Here is a 22,305-nt window from a genome sequence, read left to right on the forward strand (position 1 = left end):
TCATATGAAGAACGTTTGATGGCTCTGGACCTATAGTAACTGGAATTTAGAGATGACGGGGGATCTCATTGAAACCTTTTGAATGTTGAAACTCTAGACAGAGTAGATGTGGAAAGGATATTTCCCATGGTGGGGAAGTGTAGGACAAGCGGGCTCAGTCTCAGGATAGGGAATGTCCATTTAAAAAAGAGATGCGGAGGAATCTCTTTAGCCAGGGGGTGGTGAAGTTGTTGAATTTCTTACCATAGGCAGCTGTGGAGGCCAGGTTGTTGGGGGTATTTAAAGCAGAGATTGATAGGTTCTTGATTGGCCATGGCATCAAAGGTTATAGGGAGAAGGGTGGGGAGTAAGGCTGAAAAGGAGAATAAAGTATCAGCTCTGATTGAATGGCAGAGCAGACTCAATGGGCTAAATGACCTAATTCCTGTCCTATGTCTTACGCCTCATGTCTTATGCTGTCCTTTGATGACCTACGGGTTTCAACTCAACCTTGCCATTTCTCTTGACCCTTCTTTTTTATGGGATTTGTCATTCTACTGAGCAGTAGTGTGGACAAGGTTACTCCATGTGGTATCAACAGTGGGGTGGGCAGGGAGGGGCTGATGTAGTGCAAAGTAAGTGATAATCATGAATAGAGAGGAAGTGAAGGCAGTAAGATGTCAATATATTCATTGCACCTTGGGTGTTTTCCCAGGATACAGGGTGTCACAGAATTTCACCTTCAGCAGCTATAGAATGTAGAACTCCACCCACGAGAGGGAACCAGTGTAGCAACATTACAGGTACTCAAACAATAGTAGGCCTTTTAAAAACTTCATTCCTTCTGGCAGAAAGGACACAGGAGCCCACTTCCAACAGGTCCAGAGCACTATTTTAGTGCAATCCTGTTTGTTCTGACCCAGGTTGGTTCAGAAAGTCAAGATCCTGGGGCCAGAATGTAGTTTGCCTACCCTTCATCCAGCTATCGATCCCCAAACCCAGGGAATGAAGTGCATATTACATTAAGGGAGACTGTTACGAATGCCGTAACTGGGTCACTTACCAGCAAAGATAGAGAGGTCCGTTGAAGTCTGATGGTACTATTTTTAACAGTATTTATTGGTAAAAATACACAAAAATAATATCAATGCAAACATACAGATAATATACGTCGTCAATACTAAACATAAAAGTGCGGGTATAATAATAATCAATAAGAAATAAGCTCTATCGTTGTCTAGGGGATAATGTATTGACCGATGGAAATATAAAGTTCACTCAGTTCATGCAGGCTGCAGCCTTTGGGGACCGCTGGGTTGCAATGGTTGGAGAGAGAGAGAGTTTTGGGAGAAAAACTTGCCGATTCCTTTTATGATTTCCATCTGTCGGAGTCTCGTTGGGGTGGCCGTTCACTTGTGGCCTCTTCTTTAGCTAAGCCATTCTTCCGTGGTGAGCCCGTCAACCCTGGCAAGGGAAGGACGCACACGAGCCCCCCACCGGCTGTCGCTATTAAACGCTGTCACGGGATTTCTAGCGTTTCTCCTGGTGCGTCTGAAGGGGTTGTTCCCCAGACCCTCTTTTATCCTTACTCACGGGGTCTCAGGTGTCAATCAGGTTGGGATGATGCAATCCCTCAACCAGCCCACTCTGGTCGTCCCCTGAGCGGCTTCAATGAATAGTACAGTACTCAATACACAATTCCGTCTCCAAGAGACAATAGCCGTTATCAGTGGTTTTGTTTCGCTGAGGCCAGGACACATTACAAACCTTGTGGATTCTCTCTCATTTCCTGGGTCCCAGGAAATGAGAGAGAGACGTCCAGAATACACAGGCTTGGAATGTGTCCTGGCCTCAGCGGAACGGAACCATGGATAACGGCCATTGTCTCTTGGAGACGGAATTGTGTATTGAGTACTGTACTATTCATTGAAGCCCTCAGGGGGATGACCAGAGTGGGCTGGTTGAGGGATTGTATCATCCCAACCTGATTGACATCTGAGACCCCGTGAGTGAGGATAAAAGAGGGTCTGGGGAACAACCCCTTTAGACACACCAGGAGAAACGTATGAGACTGGTGGGGGCTTGTGTGTGTCCATCCTTGCCCAGATGACAAGTCCTCCACGGAACGGCCTCGCTAAAGGACGAATACAGATCAAGATCGGATAAAGGAAAGCCGGCAAGTTTCTAAAATCTGTCTCTCTTGACTCCAACCAAAGGCTGCAGCCTGAATGAACTGAGTGACTTTTATATTTCCATTGGACAATACATTATCCCCTAGACAACGATAGAGCTTATTTCTTATTATTATTATACCCGCACTTTTATTATACCTGCAGATTTAGTATTGACAACGTATATTATCTGTATGTTTGCATTGATATTATTTTTGTGTATTTTTACCAATAAATACTGTTAAAAATAGTACCATCAGACTTCAACGGACCTCTCTATCTTTGCTGGTAAGTGACCCAGTTACGGGGTTCGTAACAACTAATAATCAATTTTCACATGAAATCTGAAAGGACTTGCTATGTAAGAAAGCTGAAACATGGCAGAGGATGGAAGTGATGAGGAAGGTTAAGTCATCACTCTGGGTTTTCTTAAGAAAAGAACATTGTCTGCTAACCATTGTAATTTTGTTCTCTCATTAATATTGGGCCCCTCATCTTAGAAAAGATTTGTTGGCAATAGAGAGGGTCTAGGGAAGGTTTACAAGGATGGTTCCAGGAATGAAAGGGTTATCATACGAGGAACGCTTGATGGCTCTGAGTCTATACTCTCTGGAATTCAGAAGGATGAGGGGGGATCTCATTGAAACCTTTTGAATGTTGAAAGGCCTAGACAGAGTAGATGTAGAAAGTATGTTTCCCCTTGGTGGGGGAGTAAAGGGCAAGGGGGCACAGCCTCAGGATAGAAGGGTGCCCTTTCAAAACAGAGATGTGGAGAAATTCCTTTAGTCAAAGGGTGGTGAATTTGTGGAATTTTTTGCCACATGCAGCTGTGGAGGCCAGGTCATTGGGTGTATTTAAGGCAGAGATTGATACATTCTTGATTGGACAATGCATCAAACGTTGAGCAGACTCGATGGGCCAGATGGCCTAATTCTGCTCCTATGTCTTATGGTCTTCGATTGGTAAAGGAAAAAAGTCCAGAGTTTCCTCTGATACTCACCACCATACTCCTAGGTGATGTGCGCCCCTATCCAGGGCAGTCACTTCCTGGGTGTTGTTGGCTCTAACATTTAATGATGTTTGAAAATAATCACACAGTTGAAAAGTTAAGTAAGTTTAAAAATAAAGGAAAATGAAAAGATTAAATAAATAGAAAATGCTTATAACTATTAAATACATCCAAATTCAATCAAAGTTAAAAACATGTAAATTACTTGTGTTGCTTACTACACTTTCCCTCCTTGGAATCAAATGGAGTCACTGCCACTGCAAGTGCTTAATATCCACATGGACCACAATGCAATGCACAGCTAGGAAGTGCCAGTGAGAGTATGTCAGGCAGAGCAGAAGGTCCACAGGCATGTGAGAATTCAAAATTTCCAGAGAGTGACAGCTTCTCAGACAAGTGCTGACAAAGCCCACATAACCTCTTCAGCAGATATGTAAATGTTGTTTCTCAAAAGTCTTTGCACCTTTTCGGCCTGTTTCCTTTCTCCCTTAGGTGGCCCTGTTGGTTCAACTCTATGACTTGGTGCCCTAAAATATGCAGCGGACAGAAGCAATCTTTGGGCCATGCAAATCAATGTCCTGCATCTTTCCGAGTTCTGAGGTACCATCAACATATTTTAGTGTATATTCATCATTTCCATTTATCTGAAGCAAAGATGTATCATCCTAGAAGCAAGGTGTTACATTTGAATTCACACAGTATACAGAATAAGGTAGATGACCTTGCAGTGCCATTAGAGATTGGCAGGTATGACATTGTGGGCATTACTGAGTTGTGGCTGAAAGAAGATCACAGTTGGGAGCTTTACATCTAAGGATACATATTTCATCAAAAAGGACAGGCAGGTCAGCAGAAGGGGTGGCATGCCTCTGTTGGTAAAAAGTTAAATCAACTCCTTAGAAAGGGGCAACATTCAATTGGAAGATGTAGAATTCTTGTGGATAGAGTTAAGAACCTGCAAATATAAAAAAGTCTCTAATGAGAGTTATATACAGTAGGCAGGATGCAGACTACAAATTTCAATGGCAAATAGAAAAGTCACGTTAAAAGGCAGTTGTTGGGCATTTCGGTATTCAGGTAGATTGGAAAAATCAGGTTGGAGCTGGATCCCAAGTGAGCGAATTTATAGAATGCCTATGAGATGCCTTTTTAGAGCAGCTTGTGGTTGAGCCCACTAGGGGAAAAGCAATTCTGGATTGATTGTTGTATAATAAACCAGATTTGATTAGGGAGCTCAAGGTAAAGGAACCCTTGGGAGGCAGAGATTATAATTTGAAAGGAAGAAGCTAATGTTGAATGCATCAGCATTACAGTGGAGAAAAGAGAATTTCAGAGGCATGAGAGAGGAGCTGGCCAATATTAATTAGAAGGAGACACTAGCAGGGATGATGGCAGACTGGCTGGGGTTTCTGGGAACAAATCAGAAGGTGCAGGATACATGCATCCCAAAAATGAAAAGGTATGCTAAATGGAGGATGATTCAACTGTGGCTGCCAAATGCAGTCAAAGACAGTGTAAGAGCAAAAGAAAGGGCATATAATATAGCAAAAATGAGTAAGAAGTTAGAGGATTGGAGAGCTTTTAAAAAAACAATAGAAGGCATAAATAAGCTATACGGAACTAAAAAAATGAAATAGGAAGGCAAGCTTAAATATAAAAGAGGATACCAATATTTTTCAGATATATAAAGAGTAGAAGAGAGATGAGAGTATAGTAGAGACCAGTGGAAAATGACGCTGGAGAGGTAGTAATAGGGGACAAAGAAATGGTGAATGAACCTAATGAGTAGTTTGCATCAGTCTCCACAGTGGAAGGCACTAGTAGTATGCCAGAAAATCAAGAGTATCAGGGAGCAGAAGTGAGTGTAGTTGTCATTTCTAAGGAGAAGGTGCTTGGGCAGCTGAAATGTCTGAAGGTAGATAAGTCACCTGGATACTGAGGGTTCTTAAAGAGACAGCTGAAGAGATTGTGGAGGCTTCTGTGATCTTTTAAGAATTGCTAGATTCTGGAATGGTTCCTGGTACTGGAAAGTTGCAGATGTCACTCCACCCTTTAAGAAGGGAGGGAGGCAGAAGAAAGGAAATTATAGGCCAGTTAGCCTGACTTCAGTGGTTAGGAAAATGGTGGAATCCATTATTATGGATGAGGTTATGGGGGTATAAGGAGGCTGCAGAAGGAGTTAAGACAGATTGGAAGAATGATCAAAGAAGAGGCAGATGGAATATAGTGTAGAGAGGTATATGGTCATGCACTTTGGTAGAAGGACTGAAGGCAAAGACTATTTTCCAAACAGGGAGAAAATTCAAAAATCAGAGGTGCAAAGGGACTTGTGAGCCCTCATGCAGGATTCCCTAAAGAAGAACTTGCAGATTGAGTCAGTGGTAAGGCAAATGCAATGTTAGCATGCATTTCAAAAGGACTACAGTATAAAAGCTGCAATGTAATGCTGAGGCTTTATAAGGTATTCATCAGACCACAGGTGGTGTATTGTAAGCAGTCTTGGACCACTTATCTAAGAAAAGATATGCTGGCATTGGAGAGGGTCCAAAAGAGGTTCATGAGAATGATTCTGGAAATGTGAGGGTTGACATATGAGATGTTTTTGATGGCTCTGGGCCTGTACTTGCTGGAATTTAGAAGAATAAGATGGGATCTCTTTAAAACCTATTGAATATTGAAACGCCCAAAGAGTGGAAATGGAGAGGACATTTCCTATAGTTTGGGAGTCTAGGACCAGAGGGCACAGCCTGAGAATAGAGGAACATCCATTTAGAACAGCAATGAGGAGGAATTTCTTTAGCTAGAGGGTAATGAATCTGTGGAATTCATTGCCACAAACAGCTGTGGAAGCCAGTCATTAGGTGTATTTGAAGCAGAGGTTGATAGCTCTTAATTTGTCAGGGCATCAAAGATTACAGGGAGAAGGCAGAAGATTGGGGTTGAGAGGGATAAATCAGCCATGATGGTATGGTTCAGTAGACTCGGTGGACTGAACAGCATAATTCTGCTCCTATGCCTTATGGTCTTATAATACATAACACAACTTATGGTTTCTTAAAAGAAGCCCGATTCTCCAAAAAGCATTTATAGTCATATGTACTTAAGCTATTCATAGGTGGATCAGATGAAAGGGAGCTATGTAGATATGAATTGCATCACATGTTATTGAACTGGCTATTAACTTACCAAGCCATTAGTGATTGTGCAGCTTGTTTGTGACTTCCATTGAGTAGAATATTTGTCTTTTGGTTGATGTAGTAACAGTGCACAAGAACTTGCATATCAATGTGCACATAAGGTAAAATCCAAGAGATCTCTCAAAATCTGTCCAACTTATAAAGTCACTTCATCATCCTCTGTTATTGTTATTATGAAACTTGCAAGCTGTTCTTCTCTGAATCTCCAATAAACTACCCACTGTGAGTGAACTTTTGTCAATTCCTCATTGTTTATGAAACTTAAGCCCTTTTTGGTAGTGACCACTGTGAAGGAAGCCGAAGTGCATTCTAGCAATTAAAACGAGAGGTTGTGAACCTCTAGACCTTCGGTAGATTTATAATGAACTCTTTTGGAATTAGATGGGACAACTTCCACAACCAAGGAAGCTTTGTTAACATGGTAAGATCTTATTATTTCTCTCTGTTTTTCTTCAGCATTCTATAATTCATGGCATATCTGGTCCCTTTTCCATTTGCTGTTCTACAACATTTAGCAGAGATGCTTTCCTATTTAACTTTGCTGCTTGATAAGAAAGTATTTCTGTATCTTATTTTTAGCTCAAAGTTATTGCCAACCTGAACATATATCACATAACTATTTTGATTCTATTGCAATTTGCTGAATGCTGGATCCTTCTCTGCTGCATTATGGTTATTTTGATGCCATTTTTGTATTTTTCTTGTCTTGGAAGATTTTTAAATTACTATCAGTTGTAATCTCAGTATCACAATATGCAAACACCTAACAAACTGGGTGCCTTATTAATTAAAAAAAAACAATACAAGTCACATTAAGCTTAATTTGAAGCAAAAACCTCTATGGCTCTTTGATAGACTTGTTCTTTCTCTTTTATGCTACCCAAACAACTTATCTTCTGGCAGAAGCCAGACCCTTTCTGTGAAACTGTTAGATTAATTCCAAGACAGACTGACTTTTCATCAGATTATAATACACAAAGTTCAGTATTTTATTTTTACAGTATTCATTAAAGAAATTAAAAACAGTAGTTACGGTCATACATAAAATGTAAGCATAGTTAAAATACAAAGTTCACATTTTAAGTACAAGCAACATTAATTTTAGAAAAAGCTTTGATTTTTGGATATCATCACTAAACAACTCTACATAAACAATCTTATTGTCAGTTTTCAAGCTGCCTCTCCTGTCAACTTACCACTATTTCCACTGTTCCTCTGCCGACAGTCAGTTTTTCATGGCTATATTTTCTACCATAGGAACATTAAAACAAAATAACTATGCTGGTGGAATATCTCTAACTCTTAAAATGCACAGGATGAATGTAGGATCAAAACTCCTGCTTTACAATCACTGATCATCATAAGGACTCTGTCATCAGGAAGTTGTAGGTGGAGCTCAGAACAAATCCTCTCATTTTAGGCACGAGATGTGACCAACAGGAATCTGTGTTAATACACTATTTGGGATATTCAGGATAAATAAGGATAGGCGTTGAATGAATTCAGCTAGATACCTGAACTACACTGGGAACAGCATGGCTACTCTCCAGAAGGGAGAGAAAAAAATGGCAAAATTAATTGTAACCAAGTGCATGAAGTAACACCATCGCTGCTTGGCAAATAAATCTGCTCCAGTTCTACAAACTACGTTTTCAATTCCAGACAAGGTCTGGGCCAGGACAAAGATCTGTATCTTAACTGAGTCCAGAGTGCATTGATTATATAGCCAACCCCAAGCAGATATGAAGAAATTTTCAGCTTTGAGACCTTTTAGCACTCCTGATAGCTAGGATCATGTTTTAACATTATCTGACTATTAGCACAATTTCTGGATTTTCCTGTTTCAATACCAACAGAATTACACTGGTGTTGTATATCTAGGAGTACCAATATTCATTCTTAAGAATATTTGTACATTACCTAACAAACATAGGTAATTTCAAAAATATTAAAATGTCTGATCTAAAAGTTAAGACTATTGGCATTGGAAGCTGAGGGATGACTTGATAGATGGTGGAGATGCCAAATACAAGAGTGCATAGCTTTAAGGTGAGAGGGGGTAAGTTTAAATAAGATTTATGTGGCACTTTTTGTGCACACAGAGTTGTAAATACCTGGAATAAGCTGCAAGTGTTGAAAGCAGATACGATAGCAATCTTTAAAAGGCATTAAGATATATACAGGGAACTGAGAAATACGGATGACATGCAGGGAGGTATGCAGCTTAAAATGGCATTATGTTGGCTACAACATCTTGGGCCAAAGGGCTTTTTACTGTGCTTCTATGTTCTGTATAGTTTGCAATAATGTCTAAAATATTGTCAGAGGGCCTGAAAAATATTTTAACTCTATAAAATTGCTCCTAAAAATGTTCAAATAACTAAAATACTAATTAGAAGGAAAGAAATGAAATATTTCAAATATCATGATATCTAACAAAAAATTCTTGTTTTAGCTGATATCAATCAATTGAAATAAAATGTATTTTTACATTTTAAACAAACCAATACTCAGCAGTATTCCTTGTTTTGTAGCTGCTTTTTATATAACATTCTTCACTAGAGAATTTACCAACTAGTACATTCAGTCACTCAACATCTGCTGCTGGCCTGGCTTTCAGGCTATTATTATTTTCTAGCAGCTGCTGTTTTAGAAGGATTTGGCTCTTCTGCTTGTACGATGCTCCGATGATGAACCAGAGAGAAGGCATTCAAATTACACACAACAAACAATCTGCTGGAGGAAGTCAGCAGGTTGAACAGCATCGATCAGTTAAAAACCTTGGTCGTACAGTCCTGATGCAGGATTTCAACCTGAAACATCAACAACTTATTTTCTCCCAAAGATACTGCTCAGCCCATTGAGTTCCTTCAGCAGGTTGTTTGTTGCTCTGAATTCCAGCATTGCAATCTCTTGTATCTCCAAATTACACATGGTATTTCTTAAAGTTCCAGCAATACCTCAATTACTTTTGTTCCACAAATTGTCAAGTGCAGCAAGATTCACTTATTGTTTTTTATATTTGTGCTGCCTTTATGGCAGTTATTTAGTTTATAGTATTTTCGCTTAGTAATTCGTGTGTTAGCATTTTTTAGTTAAAGTTAGGATTGTTTAAGTAAATTCGTTGTCAGTAATATATCGCGGCATGTGATGACATCACATCCGGTTTCGCTGCGTCTTGTGGGAAAATACCGGTTTGAAAAAGACAGGAAGGTGGAGGCCAGACATGTGCCAGTTCAGCGCAAGCAGAGTTTTCTCTCTACGCACCAGAAACATAGTGAAAGCAACGCTGTAAGTCATGAGATAATCGATATGTTGAATTAAAATGTTAACACTGATCCTGTTAAAAGTAACGACGGTCGATAAGGTTTATGTTTTCGTTAGTTAAAGAGTCGGGATAGTTTGTGTTGAAGTGTATTTAAAGCAGTCAATGGCGTAGATAGATTCTGACTGTATGCTGCACTTTAATGTAATGTAGTTGTTGTAGTTTTACCTTTGCAAGTATTCACGATGTAAATGTGATATCTAGAAGGAAACAAATACTGTACCAATCTTGTATTGTTTTATCAACAGTTTTCACCATACGTTAATGTGGAAGAGTGAACAGTAAACGGTTAATCTTACTGTGATTCTGTCTTCATTGACAACGGTTTACCTCGACGTTTAACTCGGGTTCCGTTACACCCGAGCGAGAACGTTACAATATTATTGTACAAACACAATACATTTGCTCTGAAAATATTTATTCATTTACTAGTCTGTTCACTGTAGGACTGCTCATGGAAAGGCAGAACAGAGAGACTTTGTTTGGAATTTATTAGTGATAGTGTAGAAATGGTTATGTGAACCTAATGAAGTTCCATCTAGTGGCTGAAATGCTAGTTATAAGCAATGACAGAATGATTTTCTCAAATAAGTTATCTACATGATGATTGTAACAGCCATGATGGAATCTTCAATAGTGAAATAATATATTAGCAAATATTTTACCAACTGGTTCACAGACATCCCACCCTGCAAAAACTCATTTCAGGGAGGTAGCACCATCAATTTGAGGGAGATTCCCGGAACTTCCAGGAGAGGTGGGATGTCTGCAATAGAGTAGTTAGCCAGCTAGTTTAACTAACGTTAGCTATGCTAATGAACGAATGACACCTGTTAAACTCACCTCAACATGCCTTTTACATTTTAACTCACCATGGGCAATAGAAAAGTCACTGTTGCAAACAGTGCAGCGAGCAACACTGTCATTATTTTTGACCCCTATTAAGCAGGAGTACACTTTAGTGTAGTCTAGGGTGAAGTACATTTTATATTTTCTTTTTTTTGAACACTCTGCCATGGCTCACTCTCGCGCTTTCTGTCTCTCTCTCTCTCAAACAAAATCGATTTCCGGGATATTGTATATAATTTGCAGGCATCAGGGAGCCGCTATCAAAATGCGGGAGACTCCTGGAACTTCCGGGAGAGGTGGGATGTCTGGATTCAAATTCGTGTAAATTTGAGATAGTCACAAAGTTTTACTCATTTAACTAGAGTATGATAAATCCAAGTTTGATACTGCATCAGGTTAGAGATGTTTATATTCCTATATGATGAATAACATTATAAGTTAAGTTGAGACGATGCTGAGTTTCATTTGAGTGAGCTTTTGTAAGCTGGCACAATTACCTTTTACTGATTTCCAACAGGCAATCTGCCATTTTCTGCCACAGTATGAACTTTTCTAATAACTGAATGATGGGCTGAGGAAGGAGAGATTGAACATACCTTGGGGAACAGTACTCCTATAAGGAGTTCCAAGATGAAGGAACAGCAATAGAATTCTAGGTCAGGATGTGGCACAACTAGGTGTTCTGCATTATCTGACATAATTTGATTGTTTCATGACATTCCAGCAATAACACAAGTAATGAACAGCTTTAGCACACACATGCAAATTCTTAAAAATATTCCTTACTATCCCATAATTATTTCTTGAATTGCTTGTCTTATAGATTGATTTGCCTGAAATTGAAATGACCACTTTTTAAATGTTTTTCAGAATTAAATTTTTCTTTCATCAGTACTTGATTTGATTTTTTTAAGTTTTAGATGTATTCCATTTTTGGACCTGAGGACTAGCTGGGGTATTTTCATCGGTGGCTTTGAGGCATCAACTTCCAGCTCAAATCGACTAAGGATCAAAGCAATGGTCACCTTCATCTCATTCATGGCAAACTGCTGACCAATACAGTTCCTGTAAATGAAAATGAAATAGGTTTTGAGTCAAACTCCATGAGAATTTTATTTAATCAGAAATATATTTTATTTAAATAGAAAACAGTTAGCCAAGGTACTTAATGTACATATTATTCTTCCCTTGTTCTTGGAGTTTACTCTTTCAACCCATCAATTGAAAAAAGACATTTGTGTAAACTGATCTGTTCAAAATGGAGATACTCCTTTCTGAAGCTAAGCAAGTAGTGAGTATGTCCCTGGAGCATAAGAGAAAGTACCTCTCAACTCTAAGTTATATCTCACCAACATAAAAAGCAGGAACAAGGCTGGGAATGAGTTGGGGAGCCAGAAAAAAAAATCATGGACCACTGCAATCTGTATTCTGAATGGAAAATAATCTAAACACATCACACAAACACCTCCTAAAATTTCAGGTCTAATTTCTTAAGAAGAATTTGAACCATAAGATATCCCATCTGTCTTAGAATTGCTAAAGACCTCTACAACTTGGTAGAAAATGCAGCAAATTATTAAGAATTAAAATAAGAAAGTTCTAGAAACATCAGTCACAAAGGTAACAACAGAAGCAAGTTTTATAAGCACACTGTTCATTACTTGTTCCCTAGCCACAGTCATATCTGGAATGGAGAATTTGCAGCAATCTGTGATTTAAAGAAAAAGAACCAAAAATCGAGCAATATAAATCACAGGTGGGAATGACAAAACAACTGTCCAGGTCTCCATTCAGTAACACTGAAATGCAACATTGGCTTTGCAACTATTTAGCAAGCTGTGCAATTTTAAACAATGAATCTTATGTTACAATACATGGCCATTTCATTTCGCCTTGAAGATTTCAGCTATATATTTAGTTACCAGTATCAAATTGTCAGTCCACATTGGCAAAAGATACTTAACTATGTCTGTGAATGGGAACTACTTCTATTAGATAGATAGATAGATAGATAGATACTTTATTCATCCCCATGGGGAAATTCAACTTTTTTTCCAATGTCCCATACACTTGTTGTAGCAAAACTAATTACATACAATACTTAACTCAGTAAAAAAATAAGATATGCATCTAAATCACTATCTCAAAAAGCATTAATAATAGCTTTTAAAAAGTTCTTAAGTCCTGGCGGTAGAATTGTAAAGCCTAATGGCATTGGGGAGTATTGACCTCTTCATCCTGTCTGAGGAGCATTGCATCGATAGTAACCTGTCGCTGAAACTGCTTCTCTGTCTCTGGATGGTGCTATGTAGAGGATGTTCAGAGTTATCCATAATTGACCGTAGCCTACTCAGCGCCCTTCGCTCAGCTACCGATGTTAAACTCTCCAGTACTTTGCCCACGACAGAGCCCGCCTTCCTTACCAGCTTATTAAGACGTGAGGCGTCCCTCTTCTTAATGCTTCCTCCCCAACACGCCACCACAAAGAAGAGGGCGCTCTCCACAACTGACCTATAGAACATCTTCAGCATCTCACTACAGACATTGAATGACGCCAACCTTCTTAGGAAGTACAGTCGACTCTGTGCCTTCCTGCACAAGGCATCTGTGTTGGCAGTCCAGTCTAGCTTCTCGTCTAACTGTACTCCCAGATACTTGTAGGTCTTAACCTGCTCCACACATACTCCATTAATGATCACTGGCTCCATATGAGGCCTAGATCTCCTAAAGTCCACCACCATCTCCTTGGTCTTGGTGATATTAAGACGCAGGTAGTTTGAGTTGCACCATATCACAAAGTCCTGTATCAGTTTCCTATACTCCTCCTCCTGTCCATTCCTGACACACCCCACTATGGCCGTGTCATCAGCGAACTTCTGCACATGGCAGGACTCCGAGTTATATTGGAAGTCTGATGTGTACAGGGTGAACAGGACCGGAGAGAGTACGGTTCCCTGCGGCGCCCCTGTGCTACTGACCACCGTGTCAGACCTACAGTCTCCCAACCGCACATACTGAGGTCTATCTGTCAAGTAGTCCACTATCCAATCCACCATGTGAGAGTCTACTCTCATCTCCGTTAGTTTGTGCCTTAAGATCTTGGGCTGGATGGTGTTAAAGGCACTAGAGAAGTCAAGGAATGTAATCCTCACAGCACAACTGACCCCCTCTAGGTGAGAGAGTGATTTGTGCAGCAAATACGTGAGCATCCTCCACTCCCACCTTCTCCTTATACGCAAACTGAAGAGGATCCTGGGCGTGCCTGGTTTGTGGCCTCAGATTCTGTATTATCAGCCGCTCCATGGTCTTCATAACGTGCGACGTCAAGGCAACAGGTCTGAAGTCATTCAACTCCTTTGGTTGTGGTTTCTTCGGTACCGGGACAATACAGGATGTTTTCCACTGTCTGGGTACTCTTCTCTGCTCCAGGCTCATGTTGAAGATGCGCTGTAGTGGTTCTCCCAGCTCAGTCGCACAGGCCCTCAGTAATCGTGGGGAAACTCCATCCGGTCCAGCCGCCTTGCTGGTACAGATCTTCCTCAGTTGACCTTCCACCTGTGCAGCCGTAATCCTGGACGTGGGCAAGGTCTCCTGTGAGTGGCTATTTTCCTGTGAGGGAAGTAAGCCTGGTCTGGATTTCTGCGGTGAGGATGAGATTGAGCTGTCGAACCTGTTGAAGAAGTTGTTCAGCTGGTTCGCTTTCTCCACATCTCCACTTATGTTCGCCCCCCGCTTTGCACCGCATCCGGTGATGATCTTCATTAAAAAAACTGCATATTCATGGAAAGTTATTTGCTCAAAATAACTCCAAATTAACACAGATGTCAATTGTGGCAAGATGACAAACACTTTGCTACCTTGATCCAGCAGAGAAAGGTATAAAAGCATGGGAGTGTCTGTGTGCTGAATTTTCAGGAGAGAATCTTAACGGATCGAATACCTACAAAAGAATAAAACAACATAATGTTCAGACTTGGTTCTTCATTTGAGATTAGAATTATACAGAATCCACTGCCTGTTGCTAGGTAATCAAATCTCAAGAGCTTTCCCTATCAATGCTGACTGAAAAACCAATACTTACTTTATTACTACACAGTTATAATACACTTGTTGGAAACCACTGTTTTTTTAACTGTGTTTTATGATTTGTACTTTTTAACAAACATGTATTTTTCACACTCACTGGCAGAAAGCGGTACAGCAGCTAAACAAATGGTTTATCACCTTTCCCATTTTTCATTGGCTAAATACTCCCACATTATGCAATTGTTTCCATTATGTAGCCTATTAATTAATTCTTCACTATCTAAGGAATTTTCTTTATCTTATTATGAAAGTGATAGATTGTTTAGAAGTGCCATCTTTATTACATTGTCTTACATCCCTTAGCATTAATTTCCCTGTTAGCATCATTTTTCAGTGCCTTATTTAGTTTGTATATTACTTGTATGTTTGTTTGTACTCTAAAATAAACCGAAATCTTGGAATTAAGACTGTTCTCCATTTTAATTCCCGAAAGAGTCCTCAATGTCGCAAAAACAAAGGAGCTGGTTATGGACTACCCAGGAATGGAGACAGGCTAACCCAAATTCTAATAACTTTCTATAGGGGCACTATTGAGAGCATTCTGACTGGCTGCATCACTGCCTGCTATGGGAACTGTACTTCCCTCAGTCATAGGACTCTACTAAGAGTGCTGTGGACAGCCCAGTGCATCTGTAGGTGTGAGCTTCCCACTGTTCAGGACATATACAGAGACAGGTGTGGAAAAAGGGCCTGAAGGATCATTGGGGACCCGAGTCACCCCAACCACAAACTGTTCCAGCTGCTACCATCTGGGAAACGGTACCACAGCATAAAAGCCAGGACCAACAGGCTCCAGGACAGCTTCTTCCACCAGGCCATCAGGCTGATTAACTTATGATTGTATAATTGTATTTCTATGTTATATTGACTATCCTGTTGTACATACTATTTATTATACGTGACTATAAATTGCACATTGGGCACTTAGACAGAGATGTAAAGATTTTTACTCCTCATGTATGTGAAGTATGTAAGAAATAAAGCAATTCAATTCAAAAACAGCTTAAAATACACAAAGGCCAAGAGAGAATTGTTGCTGGAGAAGTGGATGGAGTGGTGGGGAGGAGGAACACAGGGTAAAAAGGTGTGAATTCAAGATTAAAAAAAAGGCAGGGAATAGGGTAAAATTAAGGCCCTGTTAGACAGTAGAAAGAAAGATTTAGACGGAAAGTGGGTGGACAGAAGAAAACCTCTTTGAAATGCCTGTATATGATTTATGTTGCAAAAGGCCAGGGAATCCCATCTGCTGTATAAGATGCAAGCTACATCTACTTTAATACAGAGTACTCAATATCAACATTCTTCCTTGGACAACACTCTGTCTTCTACCAAAATGCTACATCAAAAAAAATCTGGACAGCTGTATTGATTATCCTCTGGCCTTTAAATATTCCTCTTAGAGATTGAGGATGCTTCCATTCTAAAAAGAAGTCCAGAGTCGGTTGAGGAGGCTCTATAAGGCATTGGTCAGACCGCACTAGTGCCCCTTAGCAAGGAAAGGATGTCCTAGCATTGGAGAGGGTCCACAGGATGTTCACGAGAATGATCCTGGGAATGAAAGGGTTATTCTAGGAGGAGCGTTTGATGGCTCTGGGCCTGTACTTGCTGAAGTTTAGAAGAATGGGGGCGGGGGGGGGCAGGGAACTCATTGAAGCCTATTGAATATTGAAAGGCCTAGATAGAGTGGAAGTGGAGAGGATGATTCCTATAGCGGTGGAGTCTAGGACCAGAGGGAACAGCCTCAGAATACAAGGGTGTCCCTTTAGAACAGAGGTGAGGAGGAATTTCTTTAACCAGAGAGTGGTAAATCTGTGGAATCATTGCCACATATGGCTATGGAGTCCAAGTCATTGGGTGTATTTAAAAAGGAAGTTGATAAATAAGGTCGTCAAAGGTTATGGGGAGAAGGCAGGAGAGTGGGGTTGAGAGGGATAATAAACCAACCATGATGGAATGGCAGAGCAGATTCGATAGACCAATGGCCCATTTCCTTATTGTCTTAACATGGGAACCACAGACTGCCCAGGTGGGACTAGGTTACACAATGGGGAGCTTCGGAAGTGTCACAACCTTTCTGCATTTTATGTTGGCACTCTATATGCTCTCAGCAAGAGGGCTTGAGGTGCTGAGTACTGCCATGCTAAATACTTCTCTACTTTGAGTGGGTGTGGACTAAATATTTCCATGAATTGGTGTGGATTCCTCTTTGTTCTGGGATATTTTAGTACTTGTCCTCTGTTCACATTGTAACCTCTTTCAATGCTGCAGCTTGACAAAGGGTTTCTGTTTCGAGAGCTTGTTAGCAATTTATCAATGTCAAATGCTTGTTTGAAATGAATGAGTAGAATTATAATTCCAGCTGAAATTCTGGGGTTGCTCGTCTAAGAGGGGTCACCAACATTGGCTTGTTTATCCTGCCATAGATTTAGTGTTTTGCAGAAACAGCATCAGTAGTACCTCTCCGGTACTTTGAGCTGCCTGCTCTATGTAGCTGGTATCTCAAATTGCAAGGAGGGCAGCGAATCAATACTGCCTGATAAATAACGAAATATGTGCTGGCTTAGAGGTTTTGACCTTCAAATATTCTTTTCCTTGGACAGTCAAATTTAATGCTGGTGCACAAAGTTGTGATGAATTTCATCATCCATGTGTCTACCTTTGCTGGAAGATGGCTTCTGAGAAAGGGAGAGTGGCCCACATTTTATAAGACCTTATCATGAACCTTTATAGTGGGGGGGGAGGAGATCTTTACTTTCATATGCTTAATATAAAGCTCATTCCCTCATTACTCAGAAAACAAACTGCTGACGACCTGTAAGCTTTGACCTCTGAATGTGCCCATATGCAGGTGGTGTCTGCTGCCTACTTTTTAAATGACCTATGTTAAAGTGAATATGGAAATTTTTTAAAAATTGCAAATGCTGGAAAGAAAATTGAAGAAACACAGGAGGTCAGGAGGTATCTGTCGAATGAGAAACAGAGTTATGTTTCACATTGAACAGAATTGGGAAAGAGAGAAAAGCAAGTTAGTTTCAAGTTGCAAATAAAAAGAGCATAGGGCTAGATAGGACAAAAGTCATATATCAGAAACCTTGAGACCAGATTTGCAGAGGGTATGAGCTGTACAAGCCATTTGTATAACTTGGTTAACAGGTCAGCTAGAAGATTATAATACAATCAAAAATGTGTAATGAATTGCAAATAGCAAGGTTATAAGGAGATACTGTACCTTAGTGTTGGGATAGAGACTGAAATGTCCTAGTTGCCTTAATCTTTCATTAAAATATTCATATATAAAAGAGGTTTACTGAAATTCAAAACTGTACTTCCTCAATGCAAGTTAACTCAATGTAAATATATGCAGTGGCATTTCTTTCAAACCACTGACACTACATGCTGTATAGAAGCAACGTATGCATATTGTTGTTACAAGTGAAACAGGATAGCTCGTTACCTCTGGGTTACTCCAAATCATGGAGTTCCTGTGAATGCAGTAGATGCTTACACCCACCAAGCAACCTATGAAATACAAATGAATATTAAGAGTTTTACAAGTCTACAAAAATTAACTGTCCTGCATACACTCTACATTATTTACATTATTTTCCTGTTTTTCACACAAGATGAATACAGCCCTGACATGTCTCTTTCCTAGCCCTGTCAGAGGGTCTTCAATGTGAGACATAACTCTGTTTCTCTTTCCACAAAGAGTGTTTCCACTACTTTCTGTTTTTAGAGTCATAGAGCAGTACAGTACAGAACAGAAACAGGCCCTTAGGCCCGCCTAGTCCGTGCTGAAACATTTAAACTGTTTACTCCCATCCACCTTCACCAGGACCATAGCCCTCCATACCCCTACCATTCATGTACCTATCTAAATGCCTCTTAAACATTGAAATACTGGCAGCTCATTCCACACCTTCACAAAGCTCTGAGTGAAGAAGTTTCCCTCATGTTGTCCTTAACTTCTCACCTTCCACCCTTAACCCACGACCTCTGTGTGGTGAACTAGATATACCTGTCTGACTGCTCCTGTGGCTCCTCCCAAGACCCTGCTGACTACCCCTGTGGCTCCTCCCACAGACCCCTGTATAAAGGCGACTGTGGCCTGCTGCTCTCCCTCATTTTCCCCAGGATGTAGTGTTGTTCTTCAGTCAATAAAAGCCGATATCTCACTTCCTAAGTCTCGGCGTGAGTTATTGATGGTGCATCACTCTGGTTGTAGAGAGAACATTTTTGTATCAGATTACTGGCATTTGCAGTTCGGTAAGCAAGATCAGAATGCCATGAAGGACAAAATTACCTTTTAGTCCTGAAAGAACATTTGTCTCCAATTTACAAGAGTTCATGAGGCTTTGGATTACTTTGAGTGGGAGCACTGACTGTCAACATCATAGATCAAACTAGATCTGATGGGTAACAAGAGATAACGCCACATTTTCCTTGTAGTAAACTTTTTAAAAAAACAAGTGGAGTGATGGACAAGAGTAATGCACTCCATTTCTGTCTTCATTGTTAAAGTATTGAAATGATACAGGAAGATATTTTTCCATGAACGCTAAGGAAAACCAATTTACACTGCACTCTGTCCATTTTAAAAAAAGATTCAGATTAGTCATAGAGATGAAAGAAAGCCACAAAGAACTGTTCATATGTCCCCTCATAAATGTCAGCAGGTGCAGAACTTCAGTGGGAGTGTACATGAATGCAGAAGTCCCCAGCTTGCTGATAGTTGTTCCCCAGATCCTTGATAACTGCCTCTGATGCTAACAGGCAGCCAATCAACTGGTGCCAGTTACTTCATTAGAGAGAGATATCAGTGAAGGTTAAGGTAAATAGTTTTCATTTTATTGAAACTTTGTTTTAAAGTGCCTCCTTTCTAATTCTAAGTATTTTAATACCTTTTCATGAAAACAAAAGTTTAATTAGATTTTAATAATTTTTGAATAGTTTTGTATCTCCTAATTCTTGACATTTTGGGAACTGATCGAGCTGGGGCATGGCTCAACAGCACAACTGAATGCAGTCAAGTACTGATCCATGACTCCTTTGGTGCTATCTGTGTTTACCCCTCTGAACAGTTTGGACATTGGTCTCAAGTTAAAATGTTAGTAGGAATCCAATGTTGTACTAGTAACAAATGATCCAGCCCCACATTGACCATGAATAGTTAAAAACTGTAAATATGTGCCTAATTTGTGAAGAACTAAATGAATGGGGCGTATTACTCATTTTTGCAGTTAGCAGCAAAAAGACAGCTCATAACGAAACAAATTTAATTTATCATCATGTACTCTGTGTGCCTCAGGCAGACAGCATATAAATTGTTCAGTTTCTTCAGGGAGGTGAATAACGAGGGGTTAAATAGTCAAAATAGTAAGCACTTTGAAATTTCTTCATTTTTCGAAAGTGAATGAAGTAATCAATTAAAACAATAATTTGTTGTGTAAAAAAGACCACAGAAATTCAAAATGGCCAGTCCATCTCTGCATTTATCCTTCATTTCATCTGTGCTTTCAAAAGAATGGAATGGCATGATATTTGGCCAATGCAAAAAAAAATTATCCTTTTTTTCCTGAAACCTAACATATAGAAAAATAAGTTCAACAATTTCTTTCTCCGACAACCATAATCAATGGAGAGTGAAAACAGTGACACTGTTAAGTTCACAAATAATTTTTGAATTAAATGTACCGATCTATTAAATGACACCTGTATCTCAGCTGGTCAATATTATTGGCTACACAAACTTTCAGGTTTAAGAAGGAATAAAGCTAAGACACTCAAAAGTAGCCGCAGCTATACCAAGTGCATAAATATTTTAGAAATCTGGTGAAGGAGCCTTGCTACCCGGGACATGCCCTGTTCTCATGACCACCATCAGAGAGGAAGCACAGAACCCTGAAGATCCACACTCAGTATTTTAGGAACATCTTGTTCTACTCTGCAAATCAGATCTCTGAATGGTCCATGAATCGATGAACATTACCTCACTTTTCCTCTTGTGTAGCATTTAGTTTTTTTTATTGGAACTCAGTGACCTTGCACTGTCCAGCTGCCACAAAGCAACAGATTTCATAGCCTCGGTCAGTGATCATGAATCTGACTTTGACTCTGTTAACATTTAAAATCAACCCAGGTGAAAATGGTTGAACATACATAGTTAAACTCAAAGTTATTAAGTCTTTTAAAAGAGATATTATGAATGTTGACATTAATCACTTTGACTAAATAAACAGCTATTCATATGCTAGCAAATGGCATGATTACAATCCATTCTCTTCTCAATGTTAGATTCAGTGCATCATGTGGGAGAAAAGCTAATCTATATAAAACCCAAATTTGAATTGCACAAACCCAGACCTTAACAATAATTCTCTAATATTATATAAAAAAATAATTTTAAATGAAACCTTCAGGCACCATCCTCCCATCAAAGAATGTGAGTGGTTTGTTCAGCCTCCTGGCTATTCCTGGGACAGGGGGGCAGAGACGCAGAGATTCCTTAATGCACATTGTAATATAAGGCATCTTACTGAGCATATTCCTGCCAAACAACAAAGAGACGTGACTTATTAAAACACAGGTAATCTTGTATGGAAGTTCCAAAGAGTGCAAGTTCACTGTTTAATGCAGAGATCACAACATACGCTCGAACAAGAAGCATTGCTACCGGTCAAAATTGAAATTAAGGCCACATTACTTTGTCCTGTCCCAACAAAAGGAATTTTTCAATTAGAAGTAATGAATTAGGGATGGAGTGGTTTCAATGCTCTTCGCCTTCTACTTCTACAGTGGTATGTTCGATTTTTGTCAGCCATTGCTCAAGGACTGCTTAATAATCCTGGAAATGTCAGCCCATTGCTTAGTCATTCTGAATTTTGGCCTTTTAGCCGAGGGCCCAAAAATGTACAAGACACATATACACTCAACCCCCTCGAGCTATTAAATAACCAGACAACATAAGACTGGTATATCTGGTACATTCTATCTGGGACAAGAATCTGGGCAAATTGGGCAAAGACTGAGAGCCACATCTGGCTTTAACTCTCCTGCCTTCTCTGTAGTGTTGATAAGCAGAAGGGGAGAGTTATCCAGTGAGCAGAATGCCACCTGAGGTGGATGGTGGGCACGGACTGCCCCCAAAGGTACGCTCACAGACTCTCAGGTAAATCGAGAGGAGAATACCTGGGAGGGTGAAGAGAGGGGGAACTCAGAGTAGGGGACCCTAAAGTGAACCAGGATCCTGCTCTGCTTATGTGATGGGAGCATGTTCCCTCCATGTACTGCATATTTAAAAAACTTCACCAATCATGGCCCCACATTTTTACTACTTCCCGAAGAGAGTGGATTGATACTGAAGAAAGGATACCTGATTTCACAAAACGTGCCTGTCAATGTCCTTTATATTTATTCATTATTTTGAGAAAATGGCATTGCTTGCAAGGGCAGCATCTATTGCCTATCACTCATGGCCTTACAAAGCTGCTACTGGACTGCCTTCCTGAACTGATGCACTCTTTCTGTCAAATGTACTGCCATCTTCTGGTAAGAAAGCACCATTAAGTGGCAGCTGTTTGCTTGCAGCTCTTAAAGGAAACATTAAATATTCCCATTTAGGATGACTACAGCTGAAATTCTCACTCAAAGCTATGGAACAGTACTTCAGTAACCAGCATCGTTATAAGA

General features: G+C 39.9%; 1 protein-coding gene across 2 annotated transcripts in view; it reads right to left on the minus strand.

Annotated features, from left to right (window-relative positions):
• Positions 1-7,321: 7,321 nt before the first annotated feature.
• Positions 7,322-22,305, minus strand: part of cyp4t8 (cytochrome P450, family 4, subfamily T, polypeptide 8) — a 70,364-nt gene continuing 55,380 nt past the window's right edge. For both annotated transcript variants that reach the window (XM_073063108.1, XM_073063109.1), the window contains exons 9-12: positions 21,030-21,163; positions 18,071-18,135; positions 14,388-14,470; positions 7,322-11,595 (exon numbers count right to left, since the gene is read on the minus strand). In XM_073063108.1, the coding sequence (XP_072919209.1) occupies positions 11,403-11,595; positions 14,388-14,470; positions 18,071-18,135; positions 21,030-21,163 (475 nt within the window). In that variant the 3' untranslated portion in view covers positions 7,322-11,402. The remainder of the gene's footprint in view (positions 11,596-14,387; positions 14,471-18,070; positions 18,136-21,029; positions 21,164-22,305) is intronic.

This window comes from Hemitrygon akajei, chromosome 12 (genome assembly GCF_048418815.1).
Source record: "Hemitrygon akajei chromosome 12, sHemAka1.3, whole genome shotgun sequence".
Classification (NCBI taxonomy): Eukaryota; Metazoa; Chordata; class Chondrichthyes; order Myliobatiformes; family Dasyatidae; genus Hemitrygon; species Hemitrygon akajei.